The 21,031-nt window shown below is 49.2% G+C and overlaps 1 protein-coding gene across 1 annotated transcript in view; it reads left to right on the top strand.

The window, feature by feature from the left end:
- The first annotated feature begins 13,836 nt into the window (after positions 1-13,836).
- LDLRAD3 (low density lipoprotein receptor class A domain containing 3) overlaps positions 13,837-21,031 on the top strand; it is a 157,645-nt gene continuing 150,450 nt past the window's right edge. The window contains exon 1 of the mRNA XM_072119045.1: positions 13,837-13,934. Coding sequence (XP_071975146.1) covers positions 13,895-13,934 — 40 coding nt within the window. The 5' untranslated portion in view covers positions 13,837-13,894. The remainder of the gene's footprint in view (positions 13,935-21,031) is intronic.

Below are 21,031 nucleotides of genomic sequence, written 5' to 3'. Positions count from 1 at the left end.
GATCTTAGCGACTCCCCGCACAGCGCATTATACACGGACAATGCACTTACATGCACCAGGAAGAAGAAGGTGAACTCCTGGGACCTGAGCGGGGAAGCGACACATGCAGGATATCGGGCGCAGGATCTTAGTGACTCCCCGCACAGCACATTATACACGGACAATGCACTTACATGCACCAGGAAGAAGAAGGTGAACTCCGGGGACCTGAGCAGGGAAGCGACACATGCAGGATATCAGGTGCAGGATCTTAGTGACTCCCCGCACAGCACATTATACACGGACAATGCACTTACATGCACCAGGAAGAAGAAGGTGGACTCCAGGGACCTGAGCGGGGAAGCGACACATGCAGGATATCGGGCGCAGGATCTTAGTGACTCCCCGCACAGCGCATTATACATGGACAATGCACTTACATGCACCAGGAAGAAGAAGGTGAACTCCGGGGACCTGAGCGGGGAAGCGACACATGCAGGATATCGGGCGCACGATCTTAGTGACTCCCCGCACAGCGGATTATACACGGACAATGCACTTACATGCACCAGGAAGAAGAAAGTGAACTCCGGGGACCTGAGCGGGGAAGTGACACATGCAGGATATCGGGGGCAGGATCTTAGTGACTCCCCGCACAGCGCATTATACACGGACAATGCACTTACATGCACCAGGAAGAAGAAGGTGAACTCCAGGGACCTGAGCGGGGAAGCGACACATGCAGGATATCGGGTGCAGGATCTTAGTGACTCCCCGCACAGCGCATTATACACGGACAATGCACTTACATGCACCAGGAAGAAGAAGGTGAACTCCGGGGACCTGAGCGGGGAAGCGACACATGCAGGATACCAGGGCACAATTTTAGTGAATCGCGGCACAGTGCATTAATGTCGGACAACATAGGTAAGTAAATGGGCCCCAATGTGTAAAGCTCATTCACTTCTGTCCATGGGAAGGCTCAAAGTCTCTGTGCCAAAAACGAAAGCACCCAACAGGAAGGGGCGCTGTTAAAATGTAAAATAAGTGATACATTGTAACAAACCCTTAGTTGTTACAACAGGTTGCAATGGTATTCGGTCTTGGAATTAAAACAAGAATGTTTCCATTCACTGTCAGCAAGCAGAGACGTAGTATTCAGTACATCCTATCTCTGTCCTTACACGTGGGGGGTCTCTGGTGTCACATATACCCTTCCAGATGTTACACCGTCTCCCGCTGACTCCTGGGAGGTGAATCCTACAGTAACTAAGTTTAGAAACCCAATTTGCAGCAATCAAATTCCAATTTAATGCAAGAGCAACACAATTAACGTCTGGGCGACTCCGAGGTCAGAGGTGACTGTGCCGCCACCGCCGACGCTCCGATAATCCGTCTCTGTCCGGATCTCATTACTCCCCCTCTGTCTTCATGGAGGATCCATGTTCTCTGCAGACACAGTCATACAGCAATAATAACCGAACATCTAATACACAGTCTTAAAGGGGATGTCTATGTTCTCCTGATGTGAAGGACGGGGGCGGGCACAAGGCTCAGGATTTCTGATTTTTTGTACAAAGTGGTGAATGTTCTTCTGGTTACATAAATGATGTGTTTCTTACTTCCTGCAGCCACCACTAGGGGGAACTACATGTAGATGGATGTATACAGATGGAGAAGTCAGTATGGAGTGAGCGCCCCCATGTGGTGGCTGCTGGTAGCATGTATGACTGTACTAGGGTGGTCATACACTTCAGAGGACGGGGCATTAACCCAGGTATAGGGGAGGGGGCAATGACTTATGTGTAGTAGATGTAATGAGGGTCTGGATGTAATACAAAGGGAGGGGGCATTGGCCTGTATACAGAAGATGGGGAGGAACCCTTAATGTTATACACAGGGAGGGGGTAAAGACCTATATATAGCAGAAGGGGAGGGAGCCTGGACGCTATACACTGGAAGAGGGCACTGACCTGTATATGGGGAGGAACCCTTGATGCTATATACAGAAACCTTCATATAGTATATGGGGGGGTCTGGACAATATACACAGGGAGGGGGTAAAGACCTTCATATAGTAGATGGGGAGGGGTCTGGTTGTTGTACACAGGGACCTATATATAGTAGATGGGGAGGGGTCTGGACGTTATACATCTGGACCTTCATATAATAGATGGGGAGGGGTCTGGACGTTATACACAGGGAGGGGGTAAAGACCTTCATATAGTAGATGGGGAGGGGTCTAGACGTTATACATCTGGACCTTCATATAATAGATGTGGAAAGGGTCTGGATGTTATACACAGGGACCTATATATAGTAGATGGGGAGGGGTCTGGATGTTATACGCAGTGACTTTCATATAGTAGATGGGGAGGGGTCTGGATGTTATACACAGGGACCTTCATATAGTAGATGGGGAGGGGTCTGGATGTTATACACAGGGACCTTCATATAGTAGATGGGGAGGGGTCTGGATGTTATACACAGGGACCTTCATATAGTAGATGGGGAGGGGTCTGGATGTTATACGCAGTGACCTTCATATAGTAGATGGGGAGAGGTCTGGATGTTATACACAGGGAGGGGGTAAAGACCTTTATATAGTAGATGGGGAGAGGTCTGGACATTATATATAGGGACCTTCATATAATAGATGGGGAGGGGTCTGGACGTTATACACAGGGAGGGGGTAAAGACCTTCATATAATAGATGTGGAAAGGGTCTGGACGTTATACATCTGGACCTTCATATAATAGATGTGGAAAGGGTCTGGATGTTATACACAGGGACCTATATATAGTAGATGGGGAGGGGTCTGGATGTTATACACAGGGACCTATATATAGTAGATGGGGAGGGGTCTGGATGTTATACGCAGTGACCTTCATATAGTAGATGGGGAGGGGTCTGGATGTTATACACAGTGACCTTCATATAGTAGATGGGGAGGGGTCTGGATGTTATACACAGTGACCTTCATATAGTAGATGGGGAGAGGTCTGGACATTATACATAGGGACCTTCATATAGTAGATGGGGAGGGGTCTGGATGTTATACACAGGGACCTTCATATAGTAGATGGGGAGGGGTCTGGATGTTATACGCAGTGACCTTCATATAGTAGATGGGGAGGGGTCTGGATGTTATACACAGTGACCTTCATATAGTAGATGGGGAGGGGTCTGGATGTTATACACAGGGACCTTCATATAGTAGATGGGGAGGGATCTGGATGTTATACACAGTGACCTTCATATAGTAGATGGGGAGGGGTCTGGATGTTATACACAGGGACCTTCATATAGTAGATGGGGAGGGGTCTGGATGTTATACACAGGGACCTTCATATAGTAGATGGGGAGGGGTCTGGATGTTATACGCAGTGACTTTCATATAGTAGATGGGGAGGGGTCTGGATGTTATACACAGGGACCTATATATAGTAGATGGGGAGGGGTCTGGATGTTATACACAGGGACCTTCATATAGTAGATGGGGAGGGGTCTGGATGTTATACGCAGTGACTTTCATATAGTAGATGGGGAGGGGTCTGGATGTTATACACAGTGACCTTCATATAGTAGATGGGGAGGGGTCTGGATGTTATACGCAGTGACCTTCATATAGTAGATGGGGAGGGGTCTGGATGTTATACACAGGGACCTTCATATAGTAGATGGGGAGGGGTCTGGATGTTATACGCAGTGACTTTCATATAGTAGATGGGGAGGGGTCTGGATGTTATACACAGGGACCTATATATAGTAGATGGGGAGGGGTCTGGATGTTATACACAGGGACCTTCATATAGTAGATGGGGAGGGGTCTGGATGTTATACGCAGTGACTTTCATATAGTAGATGGGGAGGGGTCTGGATGTTATACACAGTGACCTTCATATAGTAGATGGGGAGGGGTCTGGATGTTATACGCAGTGACTTTCATATAGTAGATGGGGAGGGGTCTGGATGTTATACACAGGGACCTTCATATAGTAGATGGGGAGAGGTCTGGACATTATACATAGGGACCTTCATATAGTAGATGGGGAGGGGTCTGGATGTTATACACAGTGACCTTCATATAGTAGATGGGGAGGGGTCTGGATGTTATACACAGTGACCTTCATATAGTAGATGGGGAGGGGTCTGGATGTTATACGCAGTGACTTTCATATAGTAGATGGGGAGGGGTCTGGATGTTATACACAGGGACCTTCATATAGTAGATGGGGAGAGGTCTGGACATTATACATAGGGACCTTCATATAGTAGATGGGGAGGGGTCTGGATGTTATACACAGTGACCTTCATATAGTAGATGGGGAGGGGTCTGGATGTTATACACAGGGACCTTCATATAGTAGATGGGGAGGGGTCTGGATGTTATACGCAGTGACCTTCATATAGTAGATGGGGAGAGGTCTGGACATTATACATAGGGACCTTCATATAGTAGATGGGGAGGGGTCTGGATGTTATACGCAGTGACTTTCATATAGTAGATGGGGAGGGGTCTGGATGTTATACACAGGGACCTTCATATAGTAGATGGGGGGGGGGGGGTCTGACCATTCGGTTGCTGAATGCGATTTTCTAGTAGAAAAGTAAAATATGGAAAAGTTCTTCTCTTCTTAAGGAACAAATAGGAAAACCCCTCACGCAGCGCAGACACATTTGTCAACAATGAGTCTTCGGGGACGCACATAATACGGATGGAGATCCGGTCAGCTTGGCGCTGGCTATATATAGAGGCGGCGCTGGCTATATATAGAGGCGGCGCTGGCTGTATATAGAGGCGGCGCTGGCTGTATATAGACGCTTGTACACAGCTCATTAGCGCAATCCTTTATGTCTTCCAGATCCTTCCGCTGTCGGAGTAAACGAGCGGCCGCCACAAACGGTTGTAGACTCGGGAGCAAATGTCACGGTGAGAGACGAAGAGACGGATTGTGGGAGTGAAATAACCCAATTATATGGAGGTTCACCCCCCCCCCCCCATAACAAGAGACATCAAACCTCACAATAAGATGTCACATCTAATACATCTCCTCCAAATCCAACTAACGAGATCCGGTCTTAGAAGACGTCTGGAGACGTATTGTGACGGTTACACTGACTACATTCAGCCACCGCTGTACGAGGATTATTAGGAACAAGATACACAATTACTGGTGACCCAATCAAGAGGCCAACCCAAAATCATACCCCTAAAACTACCAAAAACACCAACCAGAATGTGAGCCTAAAACCCAACCCAGAAGCAATCCCCAAAACCCTACAAAGCTGAGCCTTAAGCTCAACCCACAAGCTAATCCCCCAACTCAGAACCTGCCCCCACAATCCAACCCAGAAGATGACCCTAATACCCAACCCTAAATCCTACCCCTAAAGCTGATCCTAACACACAACCCAGAAACCAAATCACAATCACACCCTCAAACCCAAGCGAGAAGCTAATCGCAAGACCAAAATCAGGAGTTGACCTAAAAACCGAACCTGTGACTTCATACCAACCTTAAAGCCAAGCTGAAACCAAAAGCCAACCCAGAAGCCGAGCCGTAAACCCAACCCAGAAGCCGAGCCGTAACCCCAACCCAGAAGCTGAGCCGTAACCCCAACCCAGAAGCTGAGCCGTAACCCCAACCCAGAAGCTGAGCCTTAACCCCAACCCAGAAGCTGAGCCCTAACCTCAACCCAGAAGCTGAGCCTTAACCCCAACCCAGAAGCTGAGCCCTAACCTCAACCCAGAAGCTGAGCCTTAACCCCAACCCAGAAGCTGAGCCTTAACCCCAACCCAGAAGCTGAGCCCTAACCTCAACCCAGAAGCTGAGCCCTAACCTCAACCCAGAAGCTGAGCCTTAACCCCAACCCAGAAGCTGAGCCCTAACCTCAACCCAGAAGCTGAGCCTAAACCCCAACCCAGAAGCTGAGCCTAAATTTCAAGATAGAAACTACCAAAAACCCCAACCCAGAATGTCAGCCTAAAACCCAACTCAGAAGCTGACCCCAAAACCCTACACAGAAGCTGAGCCTTAACCTCAACCCACAAGCTAACCCCCAACTCAGAAAACTGACCCCACAATCCAACCCAGAAGATGAGCCTAAATCCCAATCCAGAAGTTGACCCTAATAGCCAAGCCGAATGCTACCCCTAAAAAAAATTCAAGCTGAGCCTTAACCCTTAGCCAGAAGATGAGTCCTAACCCAGAAGCCAACCCATAATCCTAACCCAGAAATGGACCATACGGCCAAACCTAAAAACTGAGCCTAATTTCTAACCAAAAAGCTAACACTTAAAGCCAATACAGAAATTCATTAAAATCCCAACCTAAAATCCAGGCATAAATTTAACCTAGAACCTAACTCTTAATCAACCCAGCAACAGATTGTAAACCGTAACCCAGAAGCTAAGCCTAAATCTCAAACTTGAAGCTGAACCTAAAACCAAATCCAGAAGCTAAGCCTAAATTTTAACCCAGAAGCTGATCCTGAAACCCAACCCAGAATCTGAGCCTAAACCCCAACCCAGAATCTGAGCCTAAACCCCAACCCAGAAGCTGACCATGAAACCCAACCCAGAAGCTGACCATGAAACCCAACCCAGAAGGTGATCCTGAACCCCAACCCAGAAGCTGAGCCTTAACCCCAACCCAGAAGCTGAGCTTTAACCCCAACCCAGAAGCTGAGCCTTAACCCCAACCCAGAAGCTGAGCCTTAACCCCAACCCAGAAGTTGAGCTTTAACCCCAACCCAGAAGCTGAGCTTTAACCCCAACCCAAAAGCTGAGCCTTAACCCCAACCCAGAAGCTGAGGCTTACCCCAACCCAGAAGCTGAGCCTTAACCCCAACCCAGAAGCTGAGCCTTAACCTCAACCCAGAAGCTGAGCCTTAACCCCAACCCAGAAGCTGAGCCTTAACCCCAACCCAGAAGCTGAGCCTTAACCCCAACCAACAAGCTGAGCCTTAACCCCAACCAACAAGCTGAGCCTTAACCCCAACCCAGAAGTTGAGCTTTAACCCCAACCCAAAAGCTGAGCCTTAACCCCAACCCAGAAGCTGAGCCTTAACCCCAACCCAGTAGCTGAGCTTTAACCCCAACCCAGAAGCTGAGCCTTAACCCCAACCCAGAAGTTGAGCTTTAACCCCAACCCAGAAGCTGAGCCTTAAACCCAACCCAGAAGCTGAGCTTTAACCTCAACCCAGAACCTGAGGCTTAACCCCAACCCAGAAGCTGAGGCTTACCCCAACCCAGAAGCTGAGCCTTAACCCCAACCCAGAAGCTGAGCCTTAACCCCAACCCAGAAGCTGAGCCTTAACCCCAACCCAGAAGCTGAGCCTTAACCCCAACCCAGAAGCTGAGCCTTAACCCCAACCCAGAAGCTGAGCCTTAACCCCAACCCAGAAGTTGAGCTTTAACCCCAACCCAGAAGCTGAGCCTTCACCCCAACCCAGAAGCTGAGCCTTAACCCCAACACAGAAGCTGAGCCTGAAACCTCAAACTAGACCTGTTTAGTCTTGACTTACTAAGTAATCAGCAGATGTGCCGTTGGGCTGGGCCGGCCTTTTATTAACGGAGCAGGTGGTGACCCAGTGTCATAAGAGGAAGGTGTATTCAGAAACAAGTTCCGAGATATTTCCAGGATTATTACGACGTAACGAGTTAAATCTTTACAGGAAGTATTCGGAGGTCTCTGGATTTGGCGGTTTCTCTGTGGCACCCGGGGCTGAGCGGACTCTGCGGAGGCTCTCAGTAATCTCGCTCTGCGTAAGCACTTTTATTGACTGCGATATAGATCCGCTCCTCAGCCGCTTCCTTATCAAGTGAAAGGGAAGGGATTTATGAATAAAAATGACTTCCAGCGGAACGTTCTGCCAGGGAACGGGAAGACCAGAAGTTCTGATAATGGAAATTAAAGCGGGCGCCATTGTTTGGGTTTTTACTCATTTCGAGCAGATTGTGGCTCCGATCGACCGCCGCTCCACCATCATGTGCAGTGACTACAGGAACTACAAGACCAAAAGGGATTGTCCGGTCCTCCAGGACTATTTTATTCTGGTGATTTATCCTTAGAATAAGTCGGTATCATATGGGAGAGAGGGGCTCAGACCCTACCCCAATCAGCGCTGCTATATAATGGTCTGGAGGATCCTATAGAGACTACACTACACAGTGGGGGTCATTTAAAAAGGGCCCGACTTGCGGTTTCCCAACGTGTTACCCGAATATTTCCGGTCTGCACCGATTTTCCCTGAATTGCCCCGGGATTTTGGCGCACGCGATCGGATAGTGGCGCATCAGCGCCGGCGTGCACGCGACGGAAATCGGGGGTGTGGCCAAGCGAAAACCCGGCGGATTCGGAGAAACCGCCGCATTTTTTTAAAAAAAGTGTCGCTGGACACGCGCTTACCTGCACCAGGAATAGGATCGTGAACTCCGGAGGACTTCAGCACAGCAGCGACACCTGGTGGACGTTGGAGGAACTGCCTTAGTGAATCGCCGGAAGACCCGAATCCACCGCAGAGAACGCGCCGCTGGATCGTGAATGGACCGGGTAAGAAAATCTGCCCCAGTGTTTCCAAGTGAATGGGTACATGTCCTAACACTGTTGTGTCCTTAGCTCTCTGCCTTGAGATGCTCCTTAGCCCCTCCCTTCTCCTCTGAGTAAATCTGTAGCACTTAGAAATGGGAAGTCCATATCGTAAGGCTCCACTCACTATAAAGAGCCGGCTCTTCTGGCTTCTGAACAGTTCCCTATGAATTAACATAGGAAATCCTTCTTCAGGCTGCCAGCCACCCATTCCCACTCCACCCCTGACCACTGCACATGGGCAGGGCTATCTAAATCATGGCGGTGCTAAGTGAGCCGTTGGCTCCAAGTCCTCTCATTCGCCTAAAAGACTAAGCTTTTTGTGCTGATTGAAAACCCAACCCAGAAGCCAAGCTTAATTTCAACCTAGCAGCTACTCTAGGCTTCTGGTTGAATACTACAGCAGTTACTAAAGGGCAAAGGAGAGAGGTTGTAAAGCAGAGATTCAGAGAGCTTAGAACACAAAGTCCTGCTGCTACTGACAACATCTCTCCAGGGACAATACATGACACTCTCTGCAGGAAGCACAGAGCACAGCAGTGTGAGGACACATCTCTCCAGGGACAGTGCATAACATTGGCTGCAGAGAGCACAGAGCACAGCAGTGTGAGGTCTGATTACACATCTCTCCAGGGACAGTGCATAACATTGGCTGCAGAGAGCACAGAGCACAGCAGTGTGAGGTCTGATTACACATCTCTGCAGGGACAATACATAACACTGGCTGCAGAGAGCACAGAGCACAGCAGTGTGAGGTCTGATTACACATCTCTCCAGGGACAATACATAACACTGGCTGCAGAGAGCACAGAGCACAGCAGTGTGAGGTCTGATTACACATTTCTCCAGGGACAATACATAACACTGGCTGCAGAGAGCACAGAGCACAGCAGTGTGAGGTCTGATTACACATCTCTCCAGGGACAATACATAACACTGGCTGCAGAGAGCACAGAGCACAGCAGTGTGAGGTCTGATTACACATTTCTCCAGGGACAATACATAACACTGGCTGCAGAGAGCACAGAGCACAGCAGTGTGAGGTCTGATTACACATCTCTCCAGGGACAATACATAACACTGGCTGCAGAGGGCACAGAGCACAGCAGTGTGAGGTCTGATTACACATCTCTCCAGGGACTATACATAACACTGGCTGCAGAGAGCACAGAGCACAGCAGTGTGAAGACAAATCCCTAGTGTATTTGGAGAAGCTACAATCCTGAAATATAAATCCATAGTCTAACAACTTATGCTGGCTGCATTCTGATCGCTCACTCCTGCTGACAGGTTCCCTTTTCCAGATAATCACATGTACTGTATAGTTGTGTGTTTTTCCATCCCCTGTCTATTCTTACATAATACGTCCTCCGTGTGAGGTGTTGATATTCCGCTAGGTGAGCGCGCGGATGACGCTGATGCCTATGTGGATGTTATTTATTTTTATCCGGTCCATCATCGCGGTGTTGTCACAACTTCTCACCTCCCTTCATTTACCTTCTCTAAGATTCACAAATTACCAGACATTTCCATAGAAATTGCAGATGAGGGGATTAATGATAATTAGTGCAGATGTCATCAGTCAGTATCTGCAGCATGATGGGACATGATGGGTACCGCCGCCGGTCAGTGACCCCTCAGCAGAGGAAAGTGACCCCGCAGCAGAGGACAGTGACCCCTCAGCAGAGGACAGTGACCCCAGTCAGTGACCCCACAGCAGAGCACAGTGACCCCTCAGCCGGTCAGTGACCCCTCAGCAGAGGACAGTGACCCCGCAGCAGAGGACAGTAACCCCAGTCAGTGACCCCACAGCAGAGGACAGTGACCCCTCAGCCGGTCAGTGACCCTGCAGCAGAGGACAGTGACCCCTCAGCAGAGGACAGTGACCCCACAGCAGAGGACAGTGACCCTGCAGCACAGGACAGTGACCCCACAGCAGAGGACAGTGACCCTGGTCAGTGACCCCACAGCAGAGGACAGTGACCCCACAGCAGAGGACAGTGACCCCGCAGCAGAGGACAGTGACCCCACAGCAGAGGACAGTGACCCTGGTCAGTGACCCTGCAGCAGAGGACAGTGACCCCTCAGCAGAGGACAGTGACCCCACAGCAGAGGACAGTGACCCTGGTCAGTGACCCCGCAGCAGAGGACAGTGACCCCACAGCAGAGGACAGTGACCCTGCAGCACAGGACAGTGACCCTGGTCAGTGACCCCGCAGCAGAGGACATCCTCATCCACTACTCAGCACGACCTCCGCTCATAGACTCCTCACGTAAAAACATCTCCTATGATATAGACTAGAGGGAGGGTCCCACCACCGCGTCCTCCATGGACCCGCCCCATAAAGATTGCAGATAGGAGGAGTCTGAAGGCAGCAGCGGACGAGTCTATGGCAGTGACCTCCCTGTCCATCTAACAATGGAGGACAACACGCCAGAGTCTTAAGTAAGCAAAAAATGTGCCCCTCCCCAGCTTATATCCCTGTCGTACTAGCTGCTCCGTTTACTGAATTTTTTTCTTTCTTTTTATTTTAGGATCCGGCGTTGTGTAATCCATAATCTCATTATCTGTTGTTTGTTTTACACTAAAATATTTATAGTTTCCCTCTTTATCCATAATGGGTGATCTTATATAGAGGGCACATACTTGGTCAGATTCCTCAGGGGCGGGGCCAGAGCAGTGAGCAGGGGCGGTCTCTTTATATTGGGGGCTTTCTTCTTTCTTTTGTTTATATTTCTGTCTCCTTCAATTTCTTTTTTTCCTCTTCTTTCTCTGTTTCTTTATCCTTTTCCTTCACTCTTTTTTTATTTTTCTTCCATTCATTCATTTTTCTTTCTCTTTTTTCCCTCCATTACCTCTTTTTTTCTTAGTTGGTTTTTCTCTTTATTTCTTTTACCTTCCGTCCTTCTTTCTTTGTATCTTTTTCCTTCCTTACATTCTCCCCCTTTCTATACTTTACCTTTCGTTCATCCTTTTCATTTGTTTTCTTCTTTATGTTTTCTTTTCTCTCCATTCTTACTTTCAGTCTTTTTATGTCCTCATTCTTTTCCATCCACCTTTTACTTACTTTCCTTCTATCTTTGTTTCCTCTGTTTTATTCCTTCCCTTATTTCTTGTCCACCTCACTTCTTTCTTTTCATCTCTTCTCTACCTTCTTACCATCTTTGTTTTACCTTTTTATTTTCTCTTTACACAAATATTTCATCTTCTATTTCTCCTTTTATCTTTCTTCCCTTCTCTTTCTTCATTCATCTTTTGCTGCTTTTTCTTTCTTTCCTTCTCTTATTTCTTTTACCCTCTTTCCTCCTTTTTATTTCTTCCTTCTTTGTCCTCCGATTCATCCTTTCCCACTTTTATCCCCCTTCTTCCGTTTTCTTTCTTTCATGTTCCTTTTCTCAACCAACCCCAGACCCTCATGACATGGGCCCCGATCAGTAGCTGGGGGATGTCCTTCCATAAACCAGGCCCATTGATAACCCACCCCTCCATTGATCTTCGCCCGGTCTCCTGATCAGTATCTGGGGGTGTCCTTACATAGACCAGGCCCATTGATGACCCTCCATTGATCTTCTCCTGGGCTTCCGATCAGTAGCTGGGGGTCTCCTTACATAAACCAGGCCCATTTATGAGCCCCCCCCCCCCCTCCATTGGTCTTTGCCCGGTCTTCCGATTAGTAGCTGGGGGTGTCCTTACATAAACCAGGCACATTGATGACCCCCACCCCCAATTGATCTTCGCCCGGTCTCCTGATCAGTAGCTGGGGGTGTCCTTCCATAGACCAGGCCCATTGATGCCCCCCCCCCCTAATTGATCTCCGCCGGGCTTCTGATCAGTAGCTGGGGGAGTCCTTACACAAACCAGGCTCATTGATGACCCCCCCCCCCTAATTGATCTTTGCCCGGTCTTCCGATCAGTAGCTGGGGGTGTCCTTACATAAACCAGGCTCATTGATGACCCCCCCCCTAATTGATCTCCGCCGGGCTTCTGATCAGTAGCTGGGGGAGTCCTTCCATAGACCAGGCTCATTGATGACCCCCCCCCCCTAATTGATCTCCGCCGGGCTTCTGATCAGTATCTGGGGGTGTCTCCTTACACAAACCAGGCTCATTGATGACCCCCCCCCTAATTGATCTCCGCCGGGCTTCTGATCAGTAGCTGGGGGAGTCCTTCCATAGACCAGGCTCATTGATGACCCCCCCCACCCCCTAATTGATCTCCGCCGGGCTCCTGATCAGTAGCTGGGGGTGTCCTTACACAAACCAGGCTCATTGATGACCACCCCCCCCCCTAATTGATCTTTGCCCGGTCTTCCGATCAGTAGCTGGGGGTGTCTCCTTACACAAACCAGGCTCATTGATGACCCCCCCCCCCCTAATTGATCTCCGCCGGTCTCCTGATCAGTAGCTGGGGGAGTCCTTCCATAGACCAGGCTCATTGATGACCCCCCCCCCCCTAATTGATCTCCGCCGGGCTTCTGATCAGTATCTGGGGGTGTCCTTACACAAACCAGGCTCATTGATGACCCCCCCCCCCCTAATTGATCTTCGCCCGGTCTCCTGATCAGTAGCTGGGGGTGTCCTTCCATAGACCAGGCTCATTGATGACCCCCCCCCCCCTAATTGATCTCCGCCGGGCTTCTGATCAGTAGCTGGGGGTGTCCTTCCATAGACCAGGCTCATTGATGACCCCCCCCCCCCTAATTGATCTCCGCCGGGCTTCTGATCAGTAGCTGGGGGTGTCCTTACACAAACCAGGCTCATTGATGACCCCCCCCCCCCCTAATTGATCTTCGCCCGGTCTCCTGATCAGTAGCTGGGGGTGTCCTTCCATAGACCAGGCTCGTTGATGACCCCCCCCCCCTAATTGATCTCCGCCGGGCTTCTGATCAGTAGCTGGGGGTGTCCTTACACAAACCAGGCTCATTGATGACCCCCCCCCCCCTAATTGATCTCCGTCGGGCTTCTGATCAGTAGCTGGGGGTGTCCTTACACAAACCAGGCTCATTGATGACCCCCCCCCCCCTAATTGATCTCCGTCGGGCTTCTGATCAGTAGCTGGGGGTGTCCTTCCATAAACCAGGCCCATTGATGACCCCCCCCATTGATCTTCGCCCGGTCTCCTGATCAGTATCTGTGGGTGTCCTTCCATAAACCAGGCTGATTGATGACCCCCCCCCCCCCCATTGATCTTTGCCGGGTCCCCTGCCATGTAGCTCCAGGTATTCCCGGCGTCCTGGTCCTTCCATTTCCAGGATGTGATGAGTTTGGTTTCTGGAGGATATTTCATCCCGGTTAGTGGCTGCTCTAAGTCACAGATAATATGACACAGGCGGCGGCTGTAATGGAGACACGAGCCGCAGGTAATATAATCAGCGCTCGCTCCCAGCTCTACACCAGACGCTGATCCTTGCGCTGACTCTATGGCTGCTCCCGGGCTCGGGGCCAGGTCTGGTCTGGCTGGCAGGGAGGGGGGGGGACACAAATCTCAAGCTCAGGGAATAAGGAGACGTCTGCGATGTCACCTCCAGGCCTGAGGACACATCCCCGACCCCTGCAGATCACATTCACATATCAGGGAACGATGTCGCGCTGCACGCTTCTGCAGAGGGCCCATGCGTTCATGATACCTCTGGCCACGTAAAGACACCTGAACCTCTGTAAGCACGTGCCGCCATACGCTGCTCCTGTATGGGCCGGTATTATGCAGCAGATACTTGTACCTTACAATTTCATGGTAAAAGAGTTTCTCGGGATTATGACATCACATCCGTAGGTCACATGGTTGAAGTCTTATCCCATTCAACTGAGTGCGAATGAGCTGCAATACCAAGCACATCCACTATACAATGTACAGCACTGTACTTAAACAGAATGGGGCTCATTAACTTATAAATTCGGAAACTGCACTAAAAGTGCATTGTAAGTGTATAATGCTGCGTGCGGCGGTTCACTAAGATTGTGCGACAGAAATCATGAATGTGTCAGGGCAGTACAGGGGGCGCCAGATTCATGAAGAACGTGACCTAGAAATCCTGAATCTGGCGCCCCCTGTACAAAACACAGGACATTGTACACACACTGCACACAGCGCACATAGTACACACCCTGCACATAGTACACACCCTGCACATGGTACACACCCCGCACATGGTACACACCCCGCACATGGTACACACCCCGCACATGGTACACACACCGCACATGGTACACACACCGCACATGGTACACACACCGCACATGGTACACACCCTGCACATGGTACACACCCTGCACATGGTACACACCCTGCACATGGTACACACCCTGCACATGGTACACACCCTGCACATGGTACACACCCTGCACATGGTACACACACTGCACATGGTACACACACTGCACATGGTACACACACTGCACATGGTACACACACTGCACATGGTACACACACTGCACATGGTACACACACTGCACATGGTACACACACTGCACATAGTACACACTGCACATAGTACACACCCTGCACATAGTACACACCCTGCACATAGTACACACCCTGCACATAGTACACACCCTGCACATAGTACACACCCTGCACATAGTACACACCCTGCACATAGTACACACCCTGCACATAGTACACACACTGCACATAGTACACACACTGCACATAGTACACACACTGCACATAGTACACACACTGCACATAGTACACAGCACATAGTACACACTGCACAGGACACTGCACATAGTACACCCTGCACATAGTACACAGGTCACTGCACATAGTACACCCTGCACATAGTACACACACTGCACATAGTACACACCCTGCACATAGTACACACCCTGCACATAGTACACAGCACATAGTACACACTGCACAGGACACTGCACATAGTACACCCTGCACATAGTACACAGGTCACTGCACATAGTACACCCTGCACATAGTACACCCTGCACATAGTACACCCCGCACATAGTACACCCCGCACATAGTACACACCGCACATAGTACACACCGCACATAGTACACACCGCACATAGTACACACCGCACATAGTACACACCGCACATAGTACACCCACTGCACATAGTACACACCGCACATAGTACACACCGCACATAGTACACACCGCACATAGTACACACCGCACATAGTACACACACCGCACATAGTACACACCGCACATAGTACACACACCGCACATAGTACACACACCGCACATAGTACACACACAGCACATAGTACACACACAGCACATAGTACATACACTGCACATAGTACACAAGACACTGCACATAGTACACAAGACACTGCACATAGTACACAAGACACTGCACATAGTACACAAGACACTGCACATAGTACACACACTGCACATAGTACACACACTGCACATAGTACATACACTGCACATAGTACATACACTGCACATAGTACACACACCGCACATAGTACACACACAGCACATAGTACACACACAGCACATAGTACATACACTGCACATAGTACACAAGACACTGCACATAGTACACAAGACACTGCACATAGTACACAAGACACTGCACATAGTACACACACTGCACATAGTACACACACTGCACATAGTACACACACTGCACATAGTACACCCACTGCACATAGTACACCCACTGCACATAGTACACCCACTGCACATAGTACACCCACTGCACATAGTACACCCACTGCACGTAGTACACACACCGCACGTAGTACACACACAGCACATAGTACACACACAGCACATAGTACACACACAGCACATAGTACACACACAGCACATAGTACACACACAGCACATAGTAGATACACTGCACATAGTACACAAGACACTGCACATAGTACACAAGACACTGCACATAGTACACAAGACACTGCACATAGTACACACACTGCACATAGTACACACACTGCACATAGTACACACACTGCACATAGTACATACACTGCACATAGTACACAAGACACTGCACATAGTACACAGCACACTGCACATAGTACACAGCACACTGCACATAGTACACAGCACACTGCACATAGTACACAGCACACAGTACACACTACACAGGACACTGCACATAGTACACCCTGCACATAGTACACACCGCACGTAGTACACACCGCACGTAGTACACACACTGCACATAGTACACACACTGCACATAGTACACACACTGCACATAGTACACACACTGCACATAGTACACACACTGCACATAGTACACACTGCACATAGCACACACTGCACATAGTACACACTGCACATAGTACACACTGCACATAGTACACACACTGCACATAGTACACACCCTACACATAGTACACACCCTACACATAGTACACACTGCACATAGTACACCCTCCACATAGTACACAGGACACTGCACATAGTACACACTGCACATAGTACACACACTGCACATAGTACACCCACTGCACATAGTACACCCACTGCACATAGTACACCCACTGCACATAGTACACCCACTGCACATAGTACACCCACTGCACGTAGTACACACACCGCACGTAGTACACACACAGCACATAGTACACACACAGCACATAGTACACACACAGCACATAGTACACACACAGCACATAGTACACACACAGCACATAGTAGATACACTGCACATAGTACACAAGACACTGCACATAGTACACAAGACACTGCACATAGTACACAAGACACTGCACATAGTACACACACTGCACATAGTACACACACTGCACATAGTACACACACTGCACATAGTACATACACTGCACATAGTACACAAGACACTGCACATAGTACACAGCACACTGCACATAGTACACAGCACACTGCACATAGTACACAGCACACTGCACATAGTACACAGCACACAGTACACACTACACAGGACACTGCACATAGTACACCCTGCACATAGTACACACCGCACGTAGTACACACCGCACGTAGTACACACACTGCACATAGTACACACACTGCACATAGTACACACACTGCACATAGTACACACACTGCACATAGTACACACTGCACATAGCACACACTGCACATAGTACACACTGCACATAGTACACACACTGCACATAGTACACACCCTACACATAGTACACACCCTACACATAGTACACACTGCACATAGTACACCCTCCACATAGTACACAGGACACTGCACATAGTACACACTGCACATAGTACACACACTGCACATAGTACACACACTGCACATAGTACACAGGGCACTGCACATAGTACACACTGCACATAGTACACACTGCACATAGTACACAGGGCACTGCACATAGTACACAGGGCACTGCACATAGTACACACCCTGCACATAGTACACACCCTGCACATAGTACACACCCTGCACATAGTACACAGGGTACTGCACATAGTACACACTGCACATAGTACACACCCTGCACATAGTACACAGGACACTGCACATAGTACACAGGACACTGCACATAGTACACACCCTGCACATAGTACACACCCTGCACAAAGTACACACCCTGCACAAAGTACACACCCTGCACATAGTACACACCCTGCACATAGTACACAGGGCACTGCACATAGTACACAGGGCACTGCACATAGTACACAGGGCACTGCACATAGTACACAGGGCACTGCACATAGTACACACTGCACATAGTACACAGGGCACTGCACATAGTACACACTGCACATAGTACACAGGGCACTGCACATAGTACACAGTACACCCTGCACATAGTACACACTGCACATAGTACTCAGGACACTGCACATAGTACACAGGACACTGCACATAGTACACAGGACACTGCACATAGCACACACTGCACATAGTACACAGGACACTGCACATGGTACACACTGCACATAGTACACAGGACACTGCACATAGTGTACACACTGCACATAGTACACACACTGCACATAGTACACACCCTGCACATAGTACACAGGACACTGCACATAGTACACAGGACACTGCACATAGTGTACACACTGCACATAGTACACACACTGCACATACTACACACGGCACATAGCACACTGCACATAGTACACACTGCACATAGTACACACCGCACATAGTACACACTGCACATAGTACACCCTCCACATAGTACACAGGACACTGCATATAGTACACACTGCACATAGTACACACACTGCACATAGTACACACTGCACATAGTACTGCACATAGTACACAGGGCACTGCACATAGTACACACTGCACATAGTACACACTGCACATAGTACACAGGACACTGCACATAGTACACAGGGCACTGCACATAGTACACAGGGCACTGCACATAGTACACAGGACACTGCACATAGTACACACCCTGCACATAGTACACACCCTGCACATAGTACACAGGGCACTGCACATAGTACACAGGGCACTGCACATAGTACACACTGCACATAGTACACACTGCACATAGTACACACTGCACATAGTACACACTGCACATAGTACACAGGACGCTGCACATAGTACACAGGACCTGCACATAGTACACAGGACCTGCACATAGTACACAGGACACTGCACATAGTACACAGGGCACTGCACATAGTACACAGGGCACTGCACATAGTACACACTGCACATAGTACACAGGGCACTGCACATAGTACACAGTACACCCTGCACATAGTACACACTGCACATAGTACACAGGACACTGCACATAGTACACAGGACACTGCACATAGTACACAGGACACTGCACATAGTACACCCTGCACATAGTGCACAGGACACTGCACATGGTACACACGGCACATAGCACACAGGACACTGCACATAGTACACAGGACACTGCACATAGCACACACTGCACATAGTACACAGGACACTGCACATGGTACACACGGCACATAGTACATAGGACACTGCACATAGTACACACTGCACATAGTACACACCCTACACATAGTACACACTGCACATAGTACACAGGACACTGCACATAGTACACACTGCACATAGTACACACTGCACATAGTACACACTGCACATAGTACACAGGACACTGCACATAGTACACAGGGCACTGCACATAGTACACAGGGCACTGCACATAGTACACAGGGCACTGCACATAGTACACAGGGCACTGCACATAGTACACACCCTGCACATAGTACACACCCTGCACATAGTACACACCCTGCACATAGTACACACCCTGCACATAGTACACAGGGCACTGCACATAGTACACACTGCACGTAGTACACACTGCACATAGTACACAGGGCACTGCACATAGTACACAGGGCACTGCACATAGTACACAGGGCACTGCACATAGTACACACTGCACATAGTACACAGGGCACTGCACATAGTACACAGTACACCCTGCACATAGTACACACTGCACATAGTACACAGGACACTGCACATAGTACACAGGACACTGCACATAGTACACCCTGCACATAGTGCACAGGACACTGCACATGGTACACACGGCACATAGCACACAGGACACTGCACATAGTACACACTGCACATAGTACACAGGACACTGCACATAGTACACACTGCACATAGTACACAGGGCACTGCACATAGTACACAGGGCACTGCACATAGTACACAGTACACCCTGCACATAGTACACACTGCACATAGTACACAGGACACTGCACATAGTACACAGGACACTGCACATAGTACACACGGCACATAGCACACAGGACACTGCACATAGTACACACGGCACATAGCACACAGGACACTGCACATAGTACACACACACTGCACATAGTACACACACACTGCACATAGTACACACTGCACATAGTACACAGGACACTGCACATGGTACACACTGCACATAGCACACAGGACACTGCACATAGTACACAGGACACTGCACATAGTACACAGGACACTGCACATGGTACACACTGCACATAGTACACAGGACACTGCACATGGTACACACGGCACATAGCACACTGCACATAGTACATACACTGCACATAGTACACAGGACACTGCACATAGTACACACTGCACATAGTACACAGGACACTGCACATAGTACACAGGACACTGCACATAGGACACCCTGCACATAGTGCACAGGACACTGCACATGGTACACACGGCACATAGCACACAGGACACTGCACATAGTACACAGGACACTGCACATAGCACACACTGCACATAGTACACAGGACACTGCACATGGTACACACGGCACATAGCACACTGCACATAGTACACACTGCACATAGTACACACCCTACACATAGTACACACTGCACATAGTACACAGGACACTGCACATAGTACACACACTGCACATAGTACACACTGCACATAGTACACACTGCACATAGTACACAGGGCACATAGTACACACTGCACATAGTACACACTGCACATAGTACACACTGCACATAGTACACAGGGC

Source organism: Engystomops pustulosus, chromosome 7, assembly GCF_040894005.1.
Source record: "Engystomops pustulosus chromosome 7, aEngPut4.maternal, whole genome shotgun sequence".
NCBI lineage: Eukaryota > Metazoa > Chordata > Amphibia > Anura > Leptodactylidae > Engystomops > Engystomops pustulosus.
This window is presented reverse-complemented; position numbering and strand designations above follow the sequence as displayed.